Raw genomic sequence first — 22,141 nt, 5'->3', positions numbered from 1 at the left:
TCCCGTAATCTTTTATGTGCTTATGAGATTGAATTAATTGTTTGAATTGGCATAGAGATATGTACAAAAGATTATTTTAATTTCATAAGTATGTATGTGCATTAACACGTTTGCTTATTAAAATTTGTTTAATCGGTTGAATTGACATAGAGATGTAGTCAAGAGATAAATGGATTTTGGTAGGTAAGTATGTTCATAAGTTAGCAAATTACCGAGTTGCTGTGAATTTATTCGTAACAACATTAAAATGAGTTTAATAATTCTAATTAAGTTAAGAAATGTAAATAATCTAGCACAATTATGCATCCTGATTAAAATCATCTTTTGAAATTGTGCATTGAAACTTTTATTTTATTTTTATTTATTTTACTTAGTTAAAATCCTAGTTTTTAATCACCTCCTCAAATCAAAATATTTTTCTTCGCCAAAGTGTTTTTAATTGCATTCATAAATAATTCTTTTCACAGCCCTTGTGGTTACGATAACTCGGCATTTACTTGTCACTTTATTACTTGTTGCGATTGTGTACACTTGAACATTTCCTTCGTTCCACTTTTTTCAGTAATTTTGCTGACAGTGCATCTTGCTTGAAGCGTTCTTAACATTATATTTTCAGAGCCGTCTTCTCAAAATTATTTTTTAGGAGCTACTGTAGAAAAAAAAAATCTTTATTGTCAATATAATTTTCCCTAAACCCTAAACCTAAAGACAAAATTATTTAAAAAAACTAAACCATAATTTAGTTAATTTTTTAAAAACTCTAATCCCTAATTTAATTCATTTATTTAAAACCCCTAAAACCTAATTTAATTATTTTTTTAAAAAAACTCTAAACCTTGATTTATTCCCTAAACCTACCTTAAACCCTAAACCTAAATTATTTTAACAAAACCCTAGCCCTAACCTTAAACCCTAAAAACCCTAAACCAAAAAACCCTAGTGACTAAACATGCAAAAAGCCCTAACCCTAGAAAAACGTGGGCTAAATCGCGTCCCTGGGGGAGCGATTTTGCCACGTTAGTGCGTTTTGTGCTGACATGGCAAAATCGCTCCCCCAGGGACGCGATTTACTGAAATTTCACCCAAAAATGATCCAATGTGGACGCGTTTTGTATTTTTCGACCTTTCTGGTAAATAATGAAAAAATTGGCCCATTTCCATAAATAAAGTTGGAAATGGGCCATTATTGGTAAAATGGTCCTTTAGAATGGAACAAATAAAATGACAAAAACATATCAAAACAAAAGATAAAAATAAATTTCAATGCTTGAACTTTAATTCTAAACAATACAAATAATTAATTTACATTTTTATCAACCATCAAGGTTTGTAAGAGTTACATCATTAAGTGAACCTCTATCTTCAACATTATGGCTCATTAGTGGTGCTTGAGTGAAAGCAGGTTGCTTTGGAGTGTTAAGATCTGAAATCTCACTATTAAGCATTGAAATAACAGTAGATATAGTGGGCCTATCTTTAGTATATTCTTGAACGCATAGCAATCCAACATGTATGCATCTCCATATTTCTTTTTCATTATTTGAATCTGATTTCGACTCTAAAATCACCTCGTCTACTAAGCCCCAAATATTGCCTTCCCTCCATAATTTCCATGCCTGAAAATAAAAAACAACTTTTGACTTAATTAATGCCAAAATTATTCAGCTTAGCTTGAATCAAAATTTTAATGTTAAAGTTTAAATAGAGTTTGATCAGCTCTATTCAAGATAAAGATTGTAATGTTCTAACTCTCTTAGGCTTGTTTTAGCTAAGTCTACAACGAGCTTCACTCTTATGCTTAACTTCAAACTTGATTATTTGTAATCAAGTTCGAGTTTGAATTGAAAAATTTCAATATTGATTAAGATTGAAAAGCCTTGCAAGCTACTCGTTTCAAGTATTAGGGTTCTTGAAGTTAGCTTGCGAGCTACTCGAATCAAGCATTAAGATTCTCAAATTCAACTCACATGATTGCTCGACTCAATAATTGCTGCCAAATTTAAGTTTTCTCAAATCGAACCCGAATAACTCGCAAATACAACATTTTACACCCTAATTCCATCCACCAACATCTCTAACTATCTTATGAACTTACATATCCCAAGAGGCTGAGGTCACCCTTATTGTTGTAAAAGCTTGTGTTTCTTCTTCCACTAACAATCTCTAGTAGTAGAACTCCATAGCTGAACACATCTGATTTCTCTGAAAATTGCCCTTGCATTGCATACTCAGGAGACATATAACCACTGTATTTTAACATAAAAAACAACACCAATTACAACTGTAATTTAAACTTGTCCACGAGCCAACCCGAATTAAGAATAAATAATAAATCATTTAAAATTAAAAACAGTAAATTGAGTTCACAAATTGAACAAAATTAAACTTGATACGGGTATGGACATGTATTTTCTTTAAGCACCGAACCCGACCATAGACATATTTTATCAAAAAATGAATAAAAATAAATTGTAGGGGGAAAGTTCCAACTTACTAAGTTCCAACAACCCTTTTAGTATTGGCTTGATTTTCGTCACCTCCGAAGATCCTGGCCATCCCAAAATCTGAAATTTTTGGATTTAAATCTTGGTCAAGTAAAACATTACTTGCTTTTAGATCTCTATGTATAATCCTTAATCTTGAATCTCTATGAAGATAAAGCAATCCTCGACTGATCCCTTCAATAATGTTGAAGCGTTTTCTCCAATCCAAGAGTCTTTGTTTAACAGGATCTGTAACAAAATTTACCATCAAAATTAATAAGTAATTCCTATAATTGAGGATGTAAACTAAAACCAACATTTTTATTTCTATCATATTGTATTCATCATGATTTTAGCATAATTGAAGTTATGCGAATCAATTGAAATAAATATTAAAATGTGGAGAGAGTCAAAACTTACTGTTGCCACTACTATTTAAATCCTAGAGTATAGACCAACTCCTATTAAAAATATATAATCTTCCTTATAAAATAGATAAAACAAAAAAAAAGAAAATTCAAAGGAAAAGTGAAAATTCAGAAAAAATGTAGACAACACAAAATTGAATATATTATATATATATATAGTAATTTTACTTAATAACCTTGAATGTTATTCTATTTTCTTTTTGAAATATCATTTTTAATAAAAATAAAAATTAGAAAAATTTATAATAAAAAAGCAAAATAAGTTAGAAAAATAGTTTATGGTGATGCAAACATTTTCTTTTACTTATATAAATAACATATTATATATGTATACATGTATATTGTACCAAGCTTAGCTAGGTTATACAATTCATATATTGTAAGACACTTTAATTTTAGCAATAAAATAATATATAATTAGATTTAAGTTGGATTGGGCCACTTAAAATTATACCCAAATTTAACTTACATGGATTGGATATATCTAGTCAAACTTATCAAATTAGGCAGATAAGGCAATCAGGAAAATATACCCATGACTAATGAATTGAAATTCCTCTAAACCAAAGTTTTAAATTTAAATTTTGTTTAATCTTTTAGGAATTCTATTTGATTCTAAATTTAATCGGAGTCCAATATCATTATTAAAATTAAAAAAAATTAATAAGTTACTAACCAAATAGAAAAGCATCCAAACTTTTATTGGGCATGAGCTCATAGACAAGTATCTTCTCTTCTGCTTCAACACAACACCCAAATAATCTAACCAGATTTCGATGTTGGAGCTTTGAAATAACCACCACTTCGTTCATAAATTCTTCCAATCCTTGCCCCGAAGCTTTTGACAATCTCTTCACTGCTATTTCTTTTCCATCTTCTAATGTTCCCTGCACTCAGAATTCTGATCACAATACTTGATTGAAAAAAAGAAGTCATTTCATTGACTCTGAATTCACCGGAATCACCATTATTTATTACCTTGTAAACCGGACCAAAACCACCCTGCCCTAGCTTTTTTTCGGGATGGAAGTTGTTGGTCGCGGTGGCAAGTTCTTGGAAATTGAATAGTGGCAGTTGCTGGAGTTTAACACCGATTGAACTTTCTCCTACATTTTCACTATAAGATTTGTGTTTGATCTGTTTGTGCCTTCTATTCGTTCCTGAGATAGAAATCAAAGAAGCAATGAGTTGAAGGCTACATAATTGTAATTACTGCTATGCCCACAATTACTGTTGTAATAACAATGGCGATATTGTTGTCAAGTAAGAAGACATGAGTTCGTAGAAATACATTATTTTTTTATTTATTGATTTTAGGTATTGTTCCAAATTTATCAGATGTACCCGAAGAGTTCTCTTAAACTGATTACATATTTCTTCAAAAAAAAAAAAAAAGAAAGTGACTACATAAATTAAATAAATAGAGACGACAATTTACCTCTTTGTTTAGCCATCCCACACCATAGGAAGAGTGCAGAAATTGTAATAACGACTATGCCCGCAGTTACTGTTGTAATAACAATGACCTTACTACTTTTCCCTTTATCTGCAATTTCAGACACTTGGTTAATAATACTTGGGTAATTGACGCAATTTATCAAACATGGTCAACATGAAGACAAGGTTACCAAGTTCCGAAGATGACAGACGAATGTAAAGATCGACTCCGCGAGTGGGGAATTTCTGGACATCAATCAAATCTGCACTCCAAAACATGCAACCAATGCCAGCATCATATGCAAAAGCCACACACGAACAATTCTTCATGCATTGATCTTTGCATTCGCCGTTAATTATTGATGACTGGTCTGGAAAAGCCGGTGCTTTCATCGTCTTCAGCTTCAAAAACCCATCATCACTTTGGCCTGCTCCTCCACTGCCATTGTTGTTATCTCTTTGGCACTGCAAAGCGGTAGTCCTAAAACACCCACTACTCCAATTACCTCTACTCCATTCCTCTGCATTCCTAGGCTTAAATCCCTTTGAGCAACTGCAAATGGGTTGTTTCGTTGGATCGCAGATTCCGAATGCCCCACACTTCCCATAAAAATCACAATCATTTTGAAGCATATGGCAACTGTTTATCCAGTCCCCTTTCCCCGCATCCCAGTTTCGTTGAACGAATCTTCCTTCATAATTTAATTCATAGTATGTCAACATAGACTTATTAGAATATTCGAAAGTTTCATAATAACTTTTTCCTTCATCATCTGCAACCACATAAAGCCCATCAAGATAAACGGAATTCATATGTATTAAACCAATATAGATATGGCCATTCCATGGGCCAGTCCGAAAATATATCTGGTTATTGTTCCGAATGACACCCTCTGGGTTGTTGAAAGGTTCAAGGCCTTGAGAAAAGTTACCATCAGATGGATCATCAGGGCCTTTCCATGATCTCGTATGCACCTTACGACCCGTTTTTACATCAACGCCCATCTTCATAGTTTGAAGGAATACATTAGAAGGGTGTTGAAAACTCTCCCATAAGCTGCTGCTTCCTCCATTGTCGCCGTTATTGAGGACAAGATTTCCAGAGTCTAAAAGCTGTGCAGTTGTTGCATTAGGAACCAGATTCGTAACATTTGTTGACCAAAGAATCTCAGCTTTTCCATTGGAAACAACAAGGTTGCCATCATCTGATATGGTAAGAATCCCAGAAGAGTCTTTGAGAGGCCTGTTTCTATTTGCTACCCATACAACAGTTTGTACGGGGATTTGATTGTAGAGAATCCCTACATAACGATTGCTGGAGTTAGCCAAGCTGAAGAATCCCAATCGGAAAACACCATTCTGGGAGATTATAACATCAGGGTCTTTGATGGATTTTGATGGTGTTATTGTGTCTAAAGCAGTGGCAAATAGTAAGTAAAAGCAAGATATTAAAGCTAGTAAAACAGAGCAGCTAATAGTTTTTCCCATAATCTCTTCCCAGATCTTGGAAGAGACGCTATGATTTATGAATGATATTTAACTCAATTTTTTTTGTCAGTTAAAAAAACAGTCTGATTTTGATATGATGTAATGATATTTCAAGGCAGCTGCAAATGTTACATCAAGATTTGAATTTTCGTCAAGCACTAATCACTACCTTTTTGTATTAGAATATTGTATTCAACTAGCATTTCCAAAAAGGGGAGAAGTTAAAGGACCTTCTACTACAGAAATTGACTATTAAAGGACCTTCTACAGAAATTGACTCTTAGGGTCTGATTTTGATATGGTGTAATGATGTTTCACGGCAGCCTCAAATGTTTACATCTACTGATCTACATTCTACATCTCAATTTCCTTTGTATATACGTAATCTCATTTTGACTTATGGAAATTTTCTGGAAGTGTCAATTACTCTTAATTTTCTATATTTTTGTTGGCCCTTTCTTGCATTGGAGTACCAAAAAATCAACTCATGCGCCACCATGTTCGCACAAATACAATCAGGGAAATCAATACTTCTAGCTTGTCATGCACGTTTAATTTGGTTGACATGAAGACTCATTTATCTTCCACCCAAAATGCAAGTTTAATTTGCTTTCCACTGTTTTCTTCTTAAAAATTACATTGTTGATTTAAGACATCAAAAAAAGTCTCTTTACGGAAACGCGAGGACATACGGGGGAGTTGCCGGGAAAGATCTGTGAAAGATACATCCCCAACTTAAGAGGAACTGTACTTAGTTAGTGGAAGACTTATAACACTAACTATATCATGGAAGATTATGGCCGCAAGATTGGAACGATGCTTTGACCCAAAACAATGAATCCACCAAAAAAAATGGAAGATTTTTGGGTTAGGCAAATTTGGGTTTGAATCATTTTAATTTTAAATTATTTTGAGTTTTAAATTATTTTTAAGTTTGGATTTAACAAGTTTAAATTGTTAATTTTTTTTATGTTCAAATTAAATTGGATTGAGTTTGAATTTGAATTTCATCAAAAATTTTCGGTTTTGGCATTAAACTGCTATGTTCAAATATAATGGTAAATTCACTAGAATGGAACAAATAAAATTACAATTATCATAGAAATAAAATGATAAAAATAGGTTGAATATAAAAGATAAATTCCAATACTTAAAACTGTATCTTTATCGGCCATCAAGGTTTGTAAGAGTTACATCATTAAGTGAAACCCTATCTTCAACATCATGACTCATTAGTGGTGTTGCAGTGAAAGCGGGTTGTTTTGGAGTGTTAAGATCTTAAATCTCACTATTAAGCATTGAAACAACTGTAGGCATAGTGGGCCTATCTTTAGCAAATTCTTGAACACATAGCAAACCAACATGCCTGCATCTCCATATTTCTTTTTCATTTTCATTCTTTGAATATGTTTCTGACTCTAAAATCACTTTGTCTACTATGCCAAAAATATCGCCTTCCCTCCACAATTTTCATGCCTAAGAACAGAAAAGAAAATTTGTCTAAATTATACTAAACTTTTCAGCCTAAATCAACTCAAAATCATAAACACAAAGTCTAAATAGATTTTGATTAGCTCAATTCAACATATATAAAGATCCAACTGCTCAAAATTTCTTGTTTAAGTTGTTTACCTATGTCTAAATTGAGCTTCATTCTTAGGCTCAACTTAAACTTGATATTGTAGTCAAACTCGAATTTCAATTGCAAATGTTCAATATATATTTAAAGCAAAATAGAGAGCTTATACTCAATTTAAGTATTAGGACTCTCCATGTCACCTTGCAAGCTACTCAATGTTGACATAACTCAAAATTACCCTTTTTATCACTTTATTTTCTTATTTTACTATATCGAGAATATTATCTTACTTTCTTATTGTAGTAATTTTCGAGTATTACAATTTAGATCTAGACAAGTATTCTTTTTAACCATCGTACCTAACTTGACGATAGACATATATCTATACCATATTTTATACAAAAAAAAAAAACTAACTTCCAACAACCCTTTTAGTGTTGGCTTAATTTTCACTACCTCCAAAAATCTTGCCATCCCAAAATCCAAAATTTTTGGGTTTAATTCTTCGTCGAGTAAAATATTTTTACTTTTAAATCTCTATGTATAATCCTTAGTCTTGAATATCTATGAAGATAAAGCAATCCTTGCTTAATCCCTTTAATAATGTTGAAGCGTTTTCTCCAATCCAAAACATCTTGTTTAGCTGGATCGATTACAAAAATTAAACAATAAAACCTCAAGATTTATAGTTAATCCCTATAATAATGAATCTAAACTACAACCATTGTTGTATTTTCTACTATATTGTATTCATTGTGATTGTAGACAGAATTGATGTTATGTCGACCAATTGAAATAAATATTCAACAATGAAGAGAGTCAAAACATTACGTTGCTACGATTCGAATATCGAAAAATAATTACATCAGACATGTTCATGGACGAAGCCATGACCTATTTTTCATATCCTCTTGCACAAATTTGCATTAAATCAATTAGGCGACCAATTTTTTTCTTAAAAAAACTTAGAATTATACTTTTATATTTTATAATTACTAACTTTTAATGTCACAAGTGTTTGTGTGTGATTTTAATATTTAATTAATTTTAAATATTATATGTTTAAAAGAAAATTATAAAACAACCATCTAACTATTAGTGTGTTTCGTTTTAGTCACCCAAGTTTAAAATTTTTATTTTAGTTACTAACATTATCAAAATTAAATATTTTAGTCACTCTTCATTAAATCACTAATGGTGACCTTTTTCTATTGGCATAATAACAATTTTAACCCTCCATTGTTTACAAAATCTATCAATTTAGTCCTAAATCTAAAAATTGAACAAATTTAACCCTCAACTTTACACATTTTGTCAATTTAATTTTGATTTTAAAAATTATAAAACTTAAAAAATAAAAAAGAATTAGAAGTTCATTTTTCGATAAAAATACATAAGATTTTCCTTACATAACAATTTTTCGATAGAAAATTATGTTTATTCATTTTTGAAAACTTTTCAAGAAATTTATGTCGAAACCATTTTTTTGAAAACAAAAAATTTTAGGTAGTCAACTTTTAAAAAAATGAAAATTGGGAGTCGCCACCAATTTTATTGTGGTGTGATTGGATCACCTAAAATGATTTTGGTCTACGAATTTTAGAAAAAACGGGTCCGGGAGTCAGTTACGTACGAGGAAGGATTAGCACCCTCGTAACGCCCAAAATTGGTACCTAATTAATTAATTAGTATCTAAAGGTCGAAAATTTTAAAAATATAATCTTTAAAAACTTAAAACGTTACGTATTAAGACCCTTCTCAATTCAGAGAAGCAAAAATGCCACACCCAATGCGTTAGGGCACAACATTCTAATTTCCTCCAAAATGAATTAGGTCAGAATACTCGTATAATGAAAAAAATTAAAAGAATATCCATTTATCCAAGATTTAAGAAATCGCGGACCAATACGTTAGGGCACAATTCCTTTAAAATCCCAAACTCGGAATATTTCCTTTATTGTTTTTAGAAAAAATCTTCATTTCGAGAAATCAATGCATCACATCCAATACGTTAGGACACAACGTGTTGAATTCCCAATAATGAGTTCTTATTTTTTGATTAAAGAGAAATGCTCGATTGTTAGATTTAACGAAGAAAATCGAAATCCAATACGTTAGGGTTCAATTTCCTTGAAAATCCTAAATACGAGTATTATCTCAATTTTGAAAATTTTCTATTTTTAAATTTGAGTAAAAGATGATGTAACGTTATATTATATGTGCAAATATTGTGATAACAAATCCAACAATAGCATAGAAATGATATAAACAAATGAATATAAAATAATGACGTGCAAAATATCAAATAAATAGGCAAGATAATAATAAAATATGCAAACATAAATTAATAAGCGAATGATAAAAAAATACCTGTACACATAAAAAATACATAAGTTTTAAACAATTAATATAATATTAAAATTAATTAAATAAATTAAACATGTGTATATAAAATATAAGTATGCAAAAATTTTAGTATTAAAAACATAAATACATGCTTAAAAATATACATATATAAAAAAAATAATTGCATATGAGAATTATAAAATAAAAATAAAAGAATACAATTACATTATCAAAAATATTGATTTTTAAAGAAAATATGAAAATGGACTAAATTGGATCGCCAGTAAAGATCCGGGGTAAATTCGCAAATAAATAAAGTCTGGAGGACTTAATTGAACGCTCGAATTAGATAGAGGGGTTGGAAGGGAAATTTTCCCTTCTCCTCTAAAACGGCGCCGTTCAAAAAGATTAAATTGGAATTTAAAATAAATAAAAGGGTAAATTAAAAAAATAAAGAAAACTTAATTACAAAAACGTTAAAAGGCGGAGGGGCTAAATAAAATAAAATAAATAAAATTCGCAGTGGTATCACCTTCTCCCCTTTTTTAAAATCGTAAATAAGTAAAAAAATAATCGAAAGAAAAAAATAGTAAGCCACCTTTAAAAAACTGTCAATCGCTCTCTTTTTTTTTTATTCCTCCCTCCCTTTTTTTTCTACAATGAAGGGAGAGGCCTCTATTTATAGCTGAGCCTCCCCAAATCCAACGGTACAGATCAATTACATCAACGGCTAAGATTAAAGGGTATCTACAAATTGAATCTCTAAGATTACAAAATCATATCTTTTAAGATTGTATATATCATATCTAAGATTGCATATATCATATCTAAGATTGTATATCCTCGAAAATTATGTTTCCATATGTGAGCCCGGGCTAAAATTGGGTATTACAATTTATATCCAACATATATGGATTACACCAACCAAGTCAAATAAGTCGGACTTATCAGATTAAGTAGATGGGGTAGTCAAGAACAAGTTTAAGTTGTAAAGATCAAGGAAAACGACAGAAGTTCTAATATTGGATTGAGTGATAAGGAGCTCAAGTCTTGTGGATTAAGAAAATAGTTCTAGGAGAGCTTTGCCCCTCGTTTAGGGTACAACTTTATTGGACTCTAGATTAAGTCGAATACCAAATAATCACAAAAAAAAAAAAGTAAAAAAAGATTAGAACAAGTTACTAACCAAAGAGAAAAACGTCCAAACTTTTGTTGGGCATATATTCGTAGACAAGCATATTCTCTTCTTCAACACAACAGCCAAGCAATCTAACCAGATTTCGATGTTGAAGCTTAGAGGTCACCCCCACTTCATTCATAAATTCTTCCAATCCTTTCCCCGAAGCTTTCGACAATCTCTTTACTGCTATTTCCTTTTCAGCATGTAATGTTCCCTGCACACAAAATTCAACTCACAAGACTTGATAGAAAAAAAGGAAAATGTCATTTCATTGACACTGGATTTGCTGAAAATCGCCATTATTTATTACCTTGTAAACTGGACCGAAACCACCCTGCCCTAGCTTTTTTGCGTGATTGAAGTTGTTTGTCGCGGTGGCAAGTTCTTTGAAATTGATTAGTGGCAGCTACTGTAGTTTAACTCCAATTGAATTTTCTCCTATATTTTCACTACAAAATTGGTGTTTGATCTATTTTTGTTTTTTTATTATTGCCTGATTGCCTGAGATAAGATTAATGTAGTTAGTATCGTATTGGTGAATGTACTCTTTTGTCTTGATATTCGTGTATGTATATTTATAGTTTAATTTTTAATTTCTTAATAAATTATAAATACATTTAAATATTTTTCATATATATTTCCTTTTAAGTTTAGCTATCCTACAGTTACACCATAAGAAGAGTGCAGAAATTGTAATAACTACTGTGCCCGCAATTACTGTTGTAATAACAATGACCTTAGTATGTTTCCCTTTATCTGCAAATCCAGAAACATGGTTAATAAAACTTCAACACCAGAAAAGCAGATATTGACGCAATTTATCAAACAAACGGTCGACATTAAGAAAATTTACCGAGTTCCGAAGATGGCAGACGAATGTAAAGATCGACTCCGCTAGTGGAGAAATATCAATCAAATCTCCACTCCACAACATGCAACCAATGCCATCATCATACGCATAAGTCACGCACGAACAATTCTTCATGCACTGATCTTTGCACTCGCCGTTACTTACTGATGACGGGTGCCGAAATACCGGCACTTTCATATTCTTCATCTCCAAAAAGCCATCATCACCTTGGCCTGCTCCACTGCCATTGTTGTTATCTCTTTGGCACTGCAAAGGGGTAGTCCTAAAACATCCACTACTCCAATTACCTCTACTCCATTCCTCTATATTCCTGGGCTTAAACCTCTTTAAGCAACTGCAAATGGGTTGTTTCGATGAATCGCATATTCCAAATGCCCCACAGTATCCATAAACATCACAATCTGTTTGATAACTAGAGTACTTGTTTATCCAGTTCCCTTTCCCAGCATCCCATCTCCGTTCAATGAATTTTCCTTGAGAATCTAATTCACCGTATATCAATATAGAGTCAGTATAAAATTCATGAGTCATACAGTAAGGCTGTTGTGGGTTATCTGCAACAACAACAAACCCTTGAAGATAAGAGGTGTACATATTTATTAAGCCAATAAAGGTATACCCATTCCATGGACCGGTCCGAAAATAGAGCTGGTTTTTCTTCCGAATGATGCCCTCTGGGATGTTGAAAGGTTCAAAACCAAGAGAAAAGTTACCATCAGATGGATCATCAATGCTTTTCCATGATTTCAGCTCCACTTTACGACCCTTTTTAACATCAGTGCTGATCTTCATAGTTTCAATGAAGACATTAGAAGGATCTTCAAAACTCTCCCACAAGCTGCTTGCTCCATCATCACCATTACTGAGGACGAGGTTTCCAGAGGCTAAAAGCTGGACAATTAGGAACTGTATTGGTAACATTCGATGACCAAAGAATTTCAGCTTTTCCATTGGAAACAACAAGATTGCCATCATCTGATATGGTGAGAATCCCAGAAGAGTCTTTGAGAGGCCTGTTTCTATTTGCTACCCATACAACAGTTTGTACGGGGATTTGATTCTAGAGTACCCCTACATAACGATTGCTGGAGTTAGCCAAGCTGAAGAATCCCAATCGGAAAACACCATTCTGGGAGATTATAACATCAGGGTCTTTGATGGATTTTGATGGTGTTATGGTGTTTAAAGCAGTGGCAAATAGTAAGTCAAAGCAAGATATTAAAGCTAGTAAAACGGCGCGGTTGATAGTTTTTCCCGTGATCTCTCCCCAGTACTTGGAAGTGACCTATGATTTATAAATGATATTTGGAATCTTCAAAGTCTGATTTTGATATTATGTAATGATATTTCAAAGGCAGCTGCAAATGTTTACACCAATCCCATACAAGCAAAAGTCGACAGAAAAAGAAAGAACATACAAAGGTGACTAGCGCTTTTAGAAACTTCTAATCTTGATGTAAACATTTGCGGCTGTCATGAACATCTCTATCTTATTTTATTAATGGTTTGTTCTACCGACAGTTTTTTAATATATATTTTGGTTTTATTTATTTCAACATTAATGCAAAGAATAAGATAAAACAACATTTAACATATTTTGGGTTAAGATGTTTCATTCCGACTTCTGATGTACTTCAAGTCCAAGAACAAATGCAGGGTTTAGGATTAGTTTTAAGTTGAAGTAATTCTGGGTTAGTTTAAACTTTTTGGGGTCAAGTTATCTTGAATTTAGGATATTTCAAGTTATGTATTCGGCTTATTTTAACTTTGAATTATTTCAAGTTTGAATCATTTGAGTTTAGATCATACTTGAATTTGAGTTGATCTAGTTGAATTATTGAATTATTGTGTTTACGTCATGTCCAGTTAAAATTTAGAATTTGGGACAAAATTAATTTTAATTTTAATCCAATTTAATTCGTGTTAGGTTGATTGCATTCGTCTACTTGAGTTATTAAAATTATGATTGTGTTGTTATAGGCTTCGGTAAGATGCTTGATTAAGTAAAACCATAACTAAGCTATTCTTGCATTAATTGTAAGATAACTAATGAATTAATTATTTAAACGGATTGAAATTGTAATTAATTGACACGATACTTAATCAGTGCATGTTTATTCATCTAAGGTAGCTGATAGGGTTAAATTAGCAACAGTATCTAACGATACATTAGCCTTGTATAACTTGCAAGATTATTGTGATTAAACTGTTTCAAGGTAGAAATACATTGTTACCTCCCGTAATCTTTTATGTGCTTATGAGATTGAATTAATTGTTTGAATTGTCATAGAGATATGTACAAAAGATTATTTTAATTTCATAAGTATGTATGTGCATTAACACATTTGCTTATTAAAATTTATTTAATCGGTTGAATTGACATAGAGATGTAGTCAAGAGATAAATGGATTTTGGTAGGTAAGTATGTTCATAAGTTAGCAAATTACCGAGTTGTTGTGAATTTATTCGTAACAACATTAAAATGAGTTTAATAATTCTAATTAAGTTAAGAAATGTAAATAATCTAGCACAATTATGTCATCTTGATTAAAATCATCTTTTGAAATTGTGCATTGAAACTTTTATTTTATTTTTATTTATTTTACTTAGTTAAAATCCTAGTTTTAATCACCTCCTCAAATCAAAATATTTTTCTTCACCAAAGTGTTTTTAATTGCATTCATAAATAATTCTTTTCACAGCCCCTATGGTTACGATAACTCGACATTTACTTGTCACTTTATTACTTGTTGCGATTGTGTACACTTGAACATTTCCTTCGTTCCACTTTTTTCAGTAATTTTGCTGATAGTGCATCTTGCTTGAAGCGTTCTTGACATTATATTTTCAAAACCGTCTTCTCAAAATTATTTTTTCAGGAGCTACTATAGAAAAAAACAAAATCTTTATTATTAATATAATTTTCCCTAAACCCTAAACCTAAAGACAAAATTATTTTAAAAAACTAAACCATAATTTAGTTAATTTTCTTAAAAACTCTAAGCCCTAATTTAATTAATTTATTTAAAACCTCTAAAATCTAATTTAATAATTTTTTAAAAAAACTCTAAACCTTGATTTATTCCCTAAACCTACCTTAAACCCTAAACCTAAATTATTTTAACAAAACCCTAACCCTAACCCTAACCCTAACCTTAAACCCTAAAACCCTAAACCAAAAAACCCTAGTGACTAAACATGCAAAAAGCCCTAACCCTAGAAAAACATGGGCTAAGTCGCGTCCCTGGGGGAGCGATTTTGCCACGTTAGCGCGTTTTGTGCTGACATGGCAAAATCGCTCCCCTAGGGACAGGATTTACTGAAATTTCACTCAAAAATGATCCAACGTGGACGCGTTTTGTATTTTTCTACCTTTCTGGTAAATAATGAAAAAATTGGCCCATTTTCGTAAATAAAGTTGGAAATGGGCCATTATTGGTAAAATGGTCCTTTAGAATGGAACAAATAAAATGACAAAAACATATCAAAACAAAATATAAAAATAAATTTCAATGCTTTAACTTTAATTCTAAACAATACAAATAATTAATTTACATTTTTATCGACCATCAAGGTTTGTAAGAGTTACATCATTAAGTGAACCTCTATCTTTAACATTATGGCTCATTAGTGGTGCTTGAGTGAAAGCAGGTTGCTTTGGAGTGTTAAGATCTGAAATCTCACTATTAAGCATTGAAATAACAGTAGATATAGTGGGCCTATCTTTAGTATATTCTTGAACGCATAGCAATCCGACATGTATACATCTCCATATTTCTTTTTCATTATTTGAATCTGATTCCGACTCAAAAATCACCTCGTCTACTAATCGCCAAATATTGCCTTCCCTCCATAATCTCCATGCCTAAAAACAAAAAACAACTTTTGACTTAATTAATGCCAAAATTATTTGGCTTAGCTTGACTCAAAAATCTTAAAGTTTAAATAGAGTTTGATTAGCTCTATTCAAGATAAAGATTGAAATGTTCTAACTCTCTTAGGCTTGTTTTAGCTAAGTCTACAATGAGCTTCACTCTTATGCTTAACTTCAAACTTGATTATTTGTAATCAAGTTCGAGTTTGAATTAAAAAATTTCAATATTGATTAAGATTGAAAAGCCTTGCAAGCTACTCGTTTCAAGTATTAGGGTTCTTGAAGTTAGCTTGCGAGCTACTCGAATCAAGCATTAAGATTCTCAAATTCAACTCACATGATTGCTCGGCTCAATAATTGATGAGCCAAATTTAAGTTTTCTCAAATTGAACCCGAATAACTCGCAAGTACAACATCTTACACCCTAATTCCATCCACCAACATCTCTAACTATCTTATGAACTTACATATCCCAAGAGGCTGAGGTCATCCTTATTGTTGTAAAAGCTTGTGTTTCTTCTTCCACTAACAATCTCTAGTAGTAGAACTCCATAGCTAAACACATCTGATTTCTCTGAAAATTGCCCTTGCATTGCATACTCAGGAGACATATAACCACTGTATTTTAACATAAAAAACAACACCAATAACAACTGTAATTTAAACTTGTCCACGAGCCAACCCGAATTAAGAATAAATAATAAATCATTTAAAATTAAAAACAATAAATTGAGTTCACAAATTGAACAAAATTAAACTTGATACGGGTATGGACATGTATTTTCTTTAAGCACCGAACCTGACCATAGACATATTTATATCATATTTTATCAAAAAATGAATAAAAATAAATTGTAGGGAGAAAGTTCCAACTTACTAAGTTCCAACAACCCTTTTAGTATTGGCTTGATTTTCGCCACCTCCGAAGATCCTGGCCATCCCAAAATCTGAAATTTTTGGATTTAAATCTTGGTCAAGTAAAACATTACTTGCTTTTAGATCTCTATGTATAATCCTTAATCTTGAATCTCTATGAAGATAAAGCAATCCTCGACTGATCCCTTCAATAATGTTGAAGCGTTTTCTCCAATCCAAGAGTCTTCGTTTAACAGGATCTGTAACAAAATTTACCACCAAGATTAATAATTAATTCCTATAATTGAGTATTTAAACTAAAACCAACACTTTTATTTCTATCATATTGCATTCATTATGATTGTAGCATAATTGAAGTTATGTGAATCAATTGAAATAAATATTAAAATGAGAGAGAGACAAAACTTACTGTTGCCACTAATATTTAAATCCTAGAGTATAGACCAACTCCTATTAAAAATATATAATCCTCCTTATAAAATAGATAAAAAAAGGAGAAAATTCAAAGGAAAAAGTGAAAATTCAGAAAACAATGTAGACAACACAAAATTGAATATATATAGTAATTTTATTTAATAACCTTGAATGTTATTCTATTTTCTTTTGAAATTTCCTTAATTTTTGAATAAAAATAAAAATTAGAAAAATTTATAATAAAAAAGCAAAATAAGTTAGAAAAATAGTTTATGGTGATGCAAACATTTTTTTACTTATATATATAACATATTATATATGTATACATATATATTGTACCTAGCTTAGCTAGGTTATACAATTCATATATTGTACGACACTTTATTTTTAGCAATAAATATAATATATAATTAGATTTAAGTTGGATTGGGCCACTTAAGATTATACCCAAATTATATCTAGTCAAACTTATCAAATTAGGCAGATAAGGCAACCAGGAAAATATACCCACGACTAATGAATTGAATGGTAAGAATTTAAATGCCTCCAAACCGAAGTTTTAAATTTGATCCGAGTTTAATATGATTGTTAAACACTAAAAAAAATTAATAAGTTACTAACCAAAGAGAAAAGCATCCAAACTTTTATTGGGCATGAACTCATAGACGAGTATCTTCTCTTCTGCTTCAACACAACACCCAAATAATCTAACCAGATTTCGATGTTGGAGCTTTGACATAACCACCACTTCGTTCATAAATTCTTCCAATCCTTGCCCCGAAGCTTTTGACAATCTCTTCACTGCTATTTCTTTTCCATCATCTAATGTTCCCTGCACTCAGAATTCAGATCACAATACTTGATTGAAAAAAAAAAGTCATTTCATTGACTCTGAATTCACCGGAAATCGCTATTATTTATTACCTTGTAAACCGGACCAAAACCACCCTGCCCTAGCTTTTTTTCGGGATGGAAGTTGTTGGTCGCGGTGGCAAGTTCTTCGAAATTGAATAGTGGAAGCTGCTGGAGTTTAACACCAATTAAACTTTCTCCTACATTTTCACTATAAGATTTGTGTTTGATCTGTTTGTGTCTTTTATTCGTTCCTGAGATAGAAATCAAAGAAGCAATGAGTTGAAGGCTACATAATTGTAATTACTGCTATGCCCACAATTACCGTTGTAATAACAATGGCGATATTGTTGTCAAGAAGACATGAGTTCGTAGAAATACATTTTTTTTTATTTATTGATTTTATTATCAGATGTACCCGAAGAGTCCTCTTAAAGTGATTACATATTTCTTATAAAAAAAAAAGTGATTACATAAATTAAATAAATAGAGACGACAATTTACCTCTTTGTTTAGCCATCCCACACCATAGGAAGAGTGCAGAAATTGTAATAGCGACTATGCCCGCAGTTACTGTTGTAATAACAATGACCTTACTACTTTTCCCTTTATCTGCAAATAGAAAAACTTGGTTAATAACTTCAACCCCAAAAGGCAGATATTGACGCAATTTATCAAACACATGGTCGACACTAAGAAACTTTACCCAGTTCCGAAGATGGCAGACGAATGTAAAGATCGACGCCGCTAGCGGAGAATTTCTGGACATCAATCAAATCTCCACTCCACAACATGCAACCAATGCCATCATCATGCGCATAAGCCACGCACGAACAATTCTTCATATTCATGCATTGGTCTTTGCACTGGCCGTTACTTATTGATGACGGATGCGGAAATGCTGGCACTTTCATCATCTTCATCTCCAAAAACCCATCATCACCTTGGCCTGCTCCACTGCCATTGTTGTTATCTCTTTTGCACTGCAAAGGGGTAGTCCTAAAACATCCACTACTCCAATTACCTCTACTCCATTCCTCTATATTCCTAGGCTTAAACCCTTTTAAGCAACTGCAAATGGGTCGTTTCGATGAATCGCATATTCCAAATGCCCCACAGTATCCATAAACATCACAATTTGTTTGATAACTAGAGTACTTGTTTATCCAGTTCCCTTTCCCCTCATCCCATTTCCGTTCAATGAATTTTCCTTGAGAATCTAATTCAATGTATATCAACATAGAATCGTTAGAAAAATCGTAAGTCATATAGTACGCTTGTTGTGGATTATCTGCAACAACATCGAACCCTTCAAGATAAGCAGTGTACTCATCTATTAAGCCAATGAAGCTATTCCCATTCCATGGACCGGTCCGATGATAGAGCTGGTTATTCTTCCTAATGATGACCTCGGGGCTGTTGAAAGGTTCAAGGCTAAGAGAAAAGTTACCATCAGATGGGTCATCAATGCTTTTCCATGATTTCAGCTCCACTTTACGACCCGTTTTAACGTCAGTGCTGATCTTCATAGTTTCAATGAAGGCATTAGAAGGATCTTCGAAACTCTCCCATAAGCTGCTTGCTCCATCCTCACCATTACTAAGGACAAGGTTTCCAGAGTCTAAAAGCTGGGCAGTTGTTGCATTAGGAGCTGTATTGTTAACATGTGATGACCAAAGAACCTCAGCTTTTCCATTGGAAACAACAAGGTTGCCATCATCTGATATGGTAAGAATCCCAGAAGAGTCTTTGAGAGGCCTGTTTCTATTTGCTACCCATACAACAGTTTGTACGGGGATTTGATTGTAGAGAATCCCTACATAACGATTGCTGGAGTTAGCCAAGCTGAAGAATCCCAATCGGAAAACACCATTCTGGGAGATTATAACATCAGGGTCTTTGATGGATTTTGATGGTGTTATTGTGTCTAAAGCAGTGGCAAATAGTAAGTAAAAGCAAGATATTAAAGCTAGTAAAACAGAGCAGCTAATAGTTTTTCCCATAATCTCTTCCCAGAACTTGGAAGAGACGCTATGATTTATGAATGATATTTAACTGAACTCAATTTTTTTTTTCAGTTAAAAAAACAGTCTGATTTTGATATGATGTAATGATATTTCAAGGCAGCTGCAAATGTTTACATCAAGATATGAATTTTCTTCAAGCACTAATCACTACCTATTTTGTATTAGAATATTGTATTCAACTAGCACGTCACCTTGTTCATGGAAATTAATCAATACTTCTAGCTTGTCATGCACGTTTAATTTGGTTGACTTGAAGACTCATTTATCTTCCACTCAAAATGCAAGTTTAATTTGCTTTCTACAAGCACTTTTAGAAGAAAAGCTGTGCAGAATAAGTTGTTTTTCGCTGAAATTTTTAGCAAGCACTTCTGAAAATGAGAAGCTAAAAATTTTAGCTTTTCCTCTCCCAAAAGTACTTTTGGTGCTTAATTATTTTTTCACCCCTCCAATAACATAGTACTTTTCTTTTTTTTTATTGGTGCTTACTTACAAATCTGTTAAAATCATTAATTAAAAATAAAAAATATTATTTAAAATACTAATTACAAATATTTAATGGTTATATTTAAATATTTAAAATATATATTTCATATATTAAAATATTAGCAACAAGTTATAATAATTTTTTATATTCATACTAAATATAATAATATTAACTAATTTAAATATTATTTAAATGCACATTTGTTACTTGATAATAACATGTCTAAAATGGACATTTTATTTCTCAAAAGCACTTTTTGAAAGCAATGCTAAACACTCAAATTTTAAACCAAACTTTTCAAAAGCACTTCTCAAAAGCACTTTTTCACAGCACTTTTCAAAAGCATTGCCAAACTAGCCCGAAGTCTTTTTATGGAAACGCGAGTGTAATAGGCCAATTTTGGCCTGGGCCCAAAACCCAAAATAAATAGAAATAAAAACCAAAAAAATAATAAATAGTCCAAAATTAGAGTCCAGCAGGCCCAATCAGACCAGCCCACTATTAAATCAAACCCAAACAGCCCAACAAAAAAACCTAGCCTAATACCCTTAGCAAAAAAACAAAATTGCTAACCCTAGGTGTGCCGCACCTGGGTCTTCTGCCTTTGGCAGCCGCATGTCACCTCCACGTGCCGCACGCCTCTGCCACCACCTGCAACACGCAAGCAAAAGAAGACAACAGAAAAGAAAACTAAGAAACAAAACAAAACAAAAACGAATATTGTACTTCGGCTATAAAAGTCCGACCATCATCTTTGTAATTTTTTCGGACACACATTGATTTTGAATACATAGAGAAGTTTCAACAAATTCGAAAGAAAAAAGGTGCTTTATTTATATATATATATATTTTTATTTCGAAATAAACAATAATAGAAAATAAAAGAAATCTTTTACCTTTAGCGCCGTGGACGGAGGTTTCTCCGATCTTGAGGGTGGGCGAGCCAACGGGCTCGCCAAAAACCCCACCGGCGACGACGAAGAGCCGAAAAGTCTCTTAATTTTTCTCCTCTTTTTTTCATTTTCTCGAATTTTGGGAGCCCTTCGGGCCGTTTTAACCCCAAATCGGGGCTTTACTGAAAAAAAGGAGCGAAAAGGGGGTTTTTTGAAATTTTAGACCACCGCGCACGTCAGCGCCGTCGCTAGTGGCCAGTGGTCGGCGCGACGGCGGTCGACCGGACTCCTGGCCAGAGATCGGGGCTGAGAGGGATGGGAGAGTGTTTCAAAAAGAAAAATTTAAGGGAAGGAGAGAAATGAGTTTTTTTTAAAAAAAAAATTGGCTTAAATAGCCTAAACAAAACGACGCCGTTTTGGTCGGCATCCTTAAGCCGCAAAACGATGTCGTTTAGCCCCTTGACCTGAGCGCACGACCTGACCCGCCAGGGAGGATCCGTGCATTTTCGTTAAAGGGGTTATTTGTGTAATAAGCCCCTCTACCTTTGCGACGTATTCAATGCGGCCTTTTTTATTTTTGATTTTGGCCACAAAGTTTTGCTTCCGATTCAATTTGGTCCTTAGACCATGCGCAGATGCTGCCCCCTAAAACGGCGCCGTTCAAATGACATGGGAATATTTCCCTTTCGGCCCACGCACCTTAAGCGTGTTTTGTTTTAATCCCTCGATCGGCTCTATCTTTTATTTCTTTAAGAAATCCTCCCTAAAGTATTGCCCAGATTGCAATTTAATCCTAGGCAGCATAATTTCAACTCTTTTTTTATTTATTATTTTGTTTATTTAATTTACCTATTCACTTTTATTTATTATTTATTTATTACTTTTTCAACCTTTGGCATTAAAAATAAA

At 32.6% G+C, this 22,141-nt stretch overlaps 1 protein-coding gene and 1 pseudogene across 1 annotated transcript; both read right to left on the bottom strand.

Moving 5' to 3' along the window:
* Nucleotides 1–1,263: 1,263 nt before the first annotated feature.
* On the bottom strand, nt 1,264–12,784 carry LOC105786640 (G-type lectin S-receptor-like serine/threonine-protein kinase SD1-13; annotated as a pseudogene).
* Nucleotides 12,785–15,358: 2,574 nt separating this feature from the next.
* LOC105775673 (G-type lectin S-receptor-like serine/threonine-protein kinase At1g11330) lies at nt 15,359–19,859 on the bottom strand. The gene is made up of 7 exons (XM_052629602.1): nt 18,535–19,859; nt 18,333–18,440; nt 17,901–18,082; nt 17,598–17,808; nt 16,564–16,801; nt 16,154–16,304; nt 15,359–15,677 (listed from the first exon to the last, which is right to left on the bottom strand). Exons 1-7 carry the CDS (start codon nt 19,829–19,831, stop codon nt 15,372–15,374), a joined length of 2,493 nt encoding a protein of 830 aa, XP_052485562.1. The 5' UTR covers nt 19,832–19,859; the 3' UTR covers nt 15,359–15,371.
* Nucleotides 19,860–22,141: the final 2,282 nt, after the last annotated feature.

Source organism: Gossypium raimondii, chromosome 1 (genome assembly GCF_025698545.1).
Source record: "Gossypium raimondii isolate GPD5lz chromosome 1, ASM2569854v1, whole genome shotgun sequence".
Classification (NCBI taxonomy): domain Eukaryota; kingdom Viridiplantae; phylum Streptophyta; class Magnoliopsida; order Malvales; family Malvaceae; genus Gossypium; species Gossypium raimondii.
This window is presented reverse-complemented; position numbering and strand designations above follow the sequence as displayed.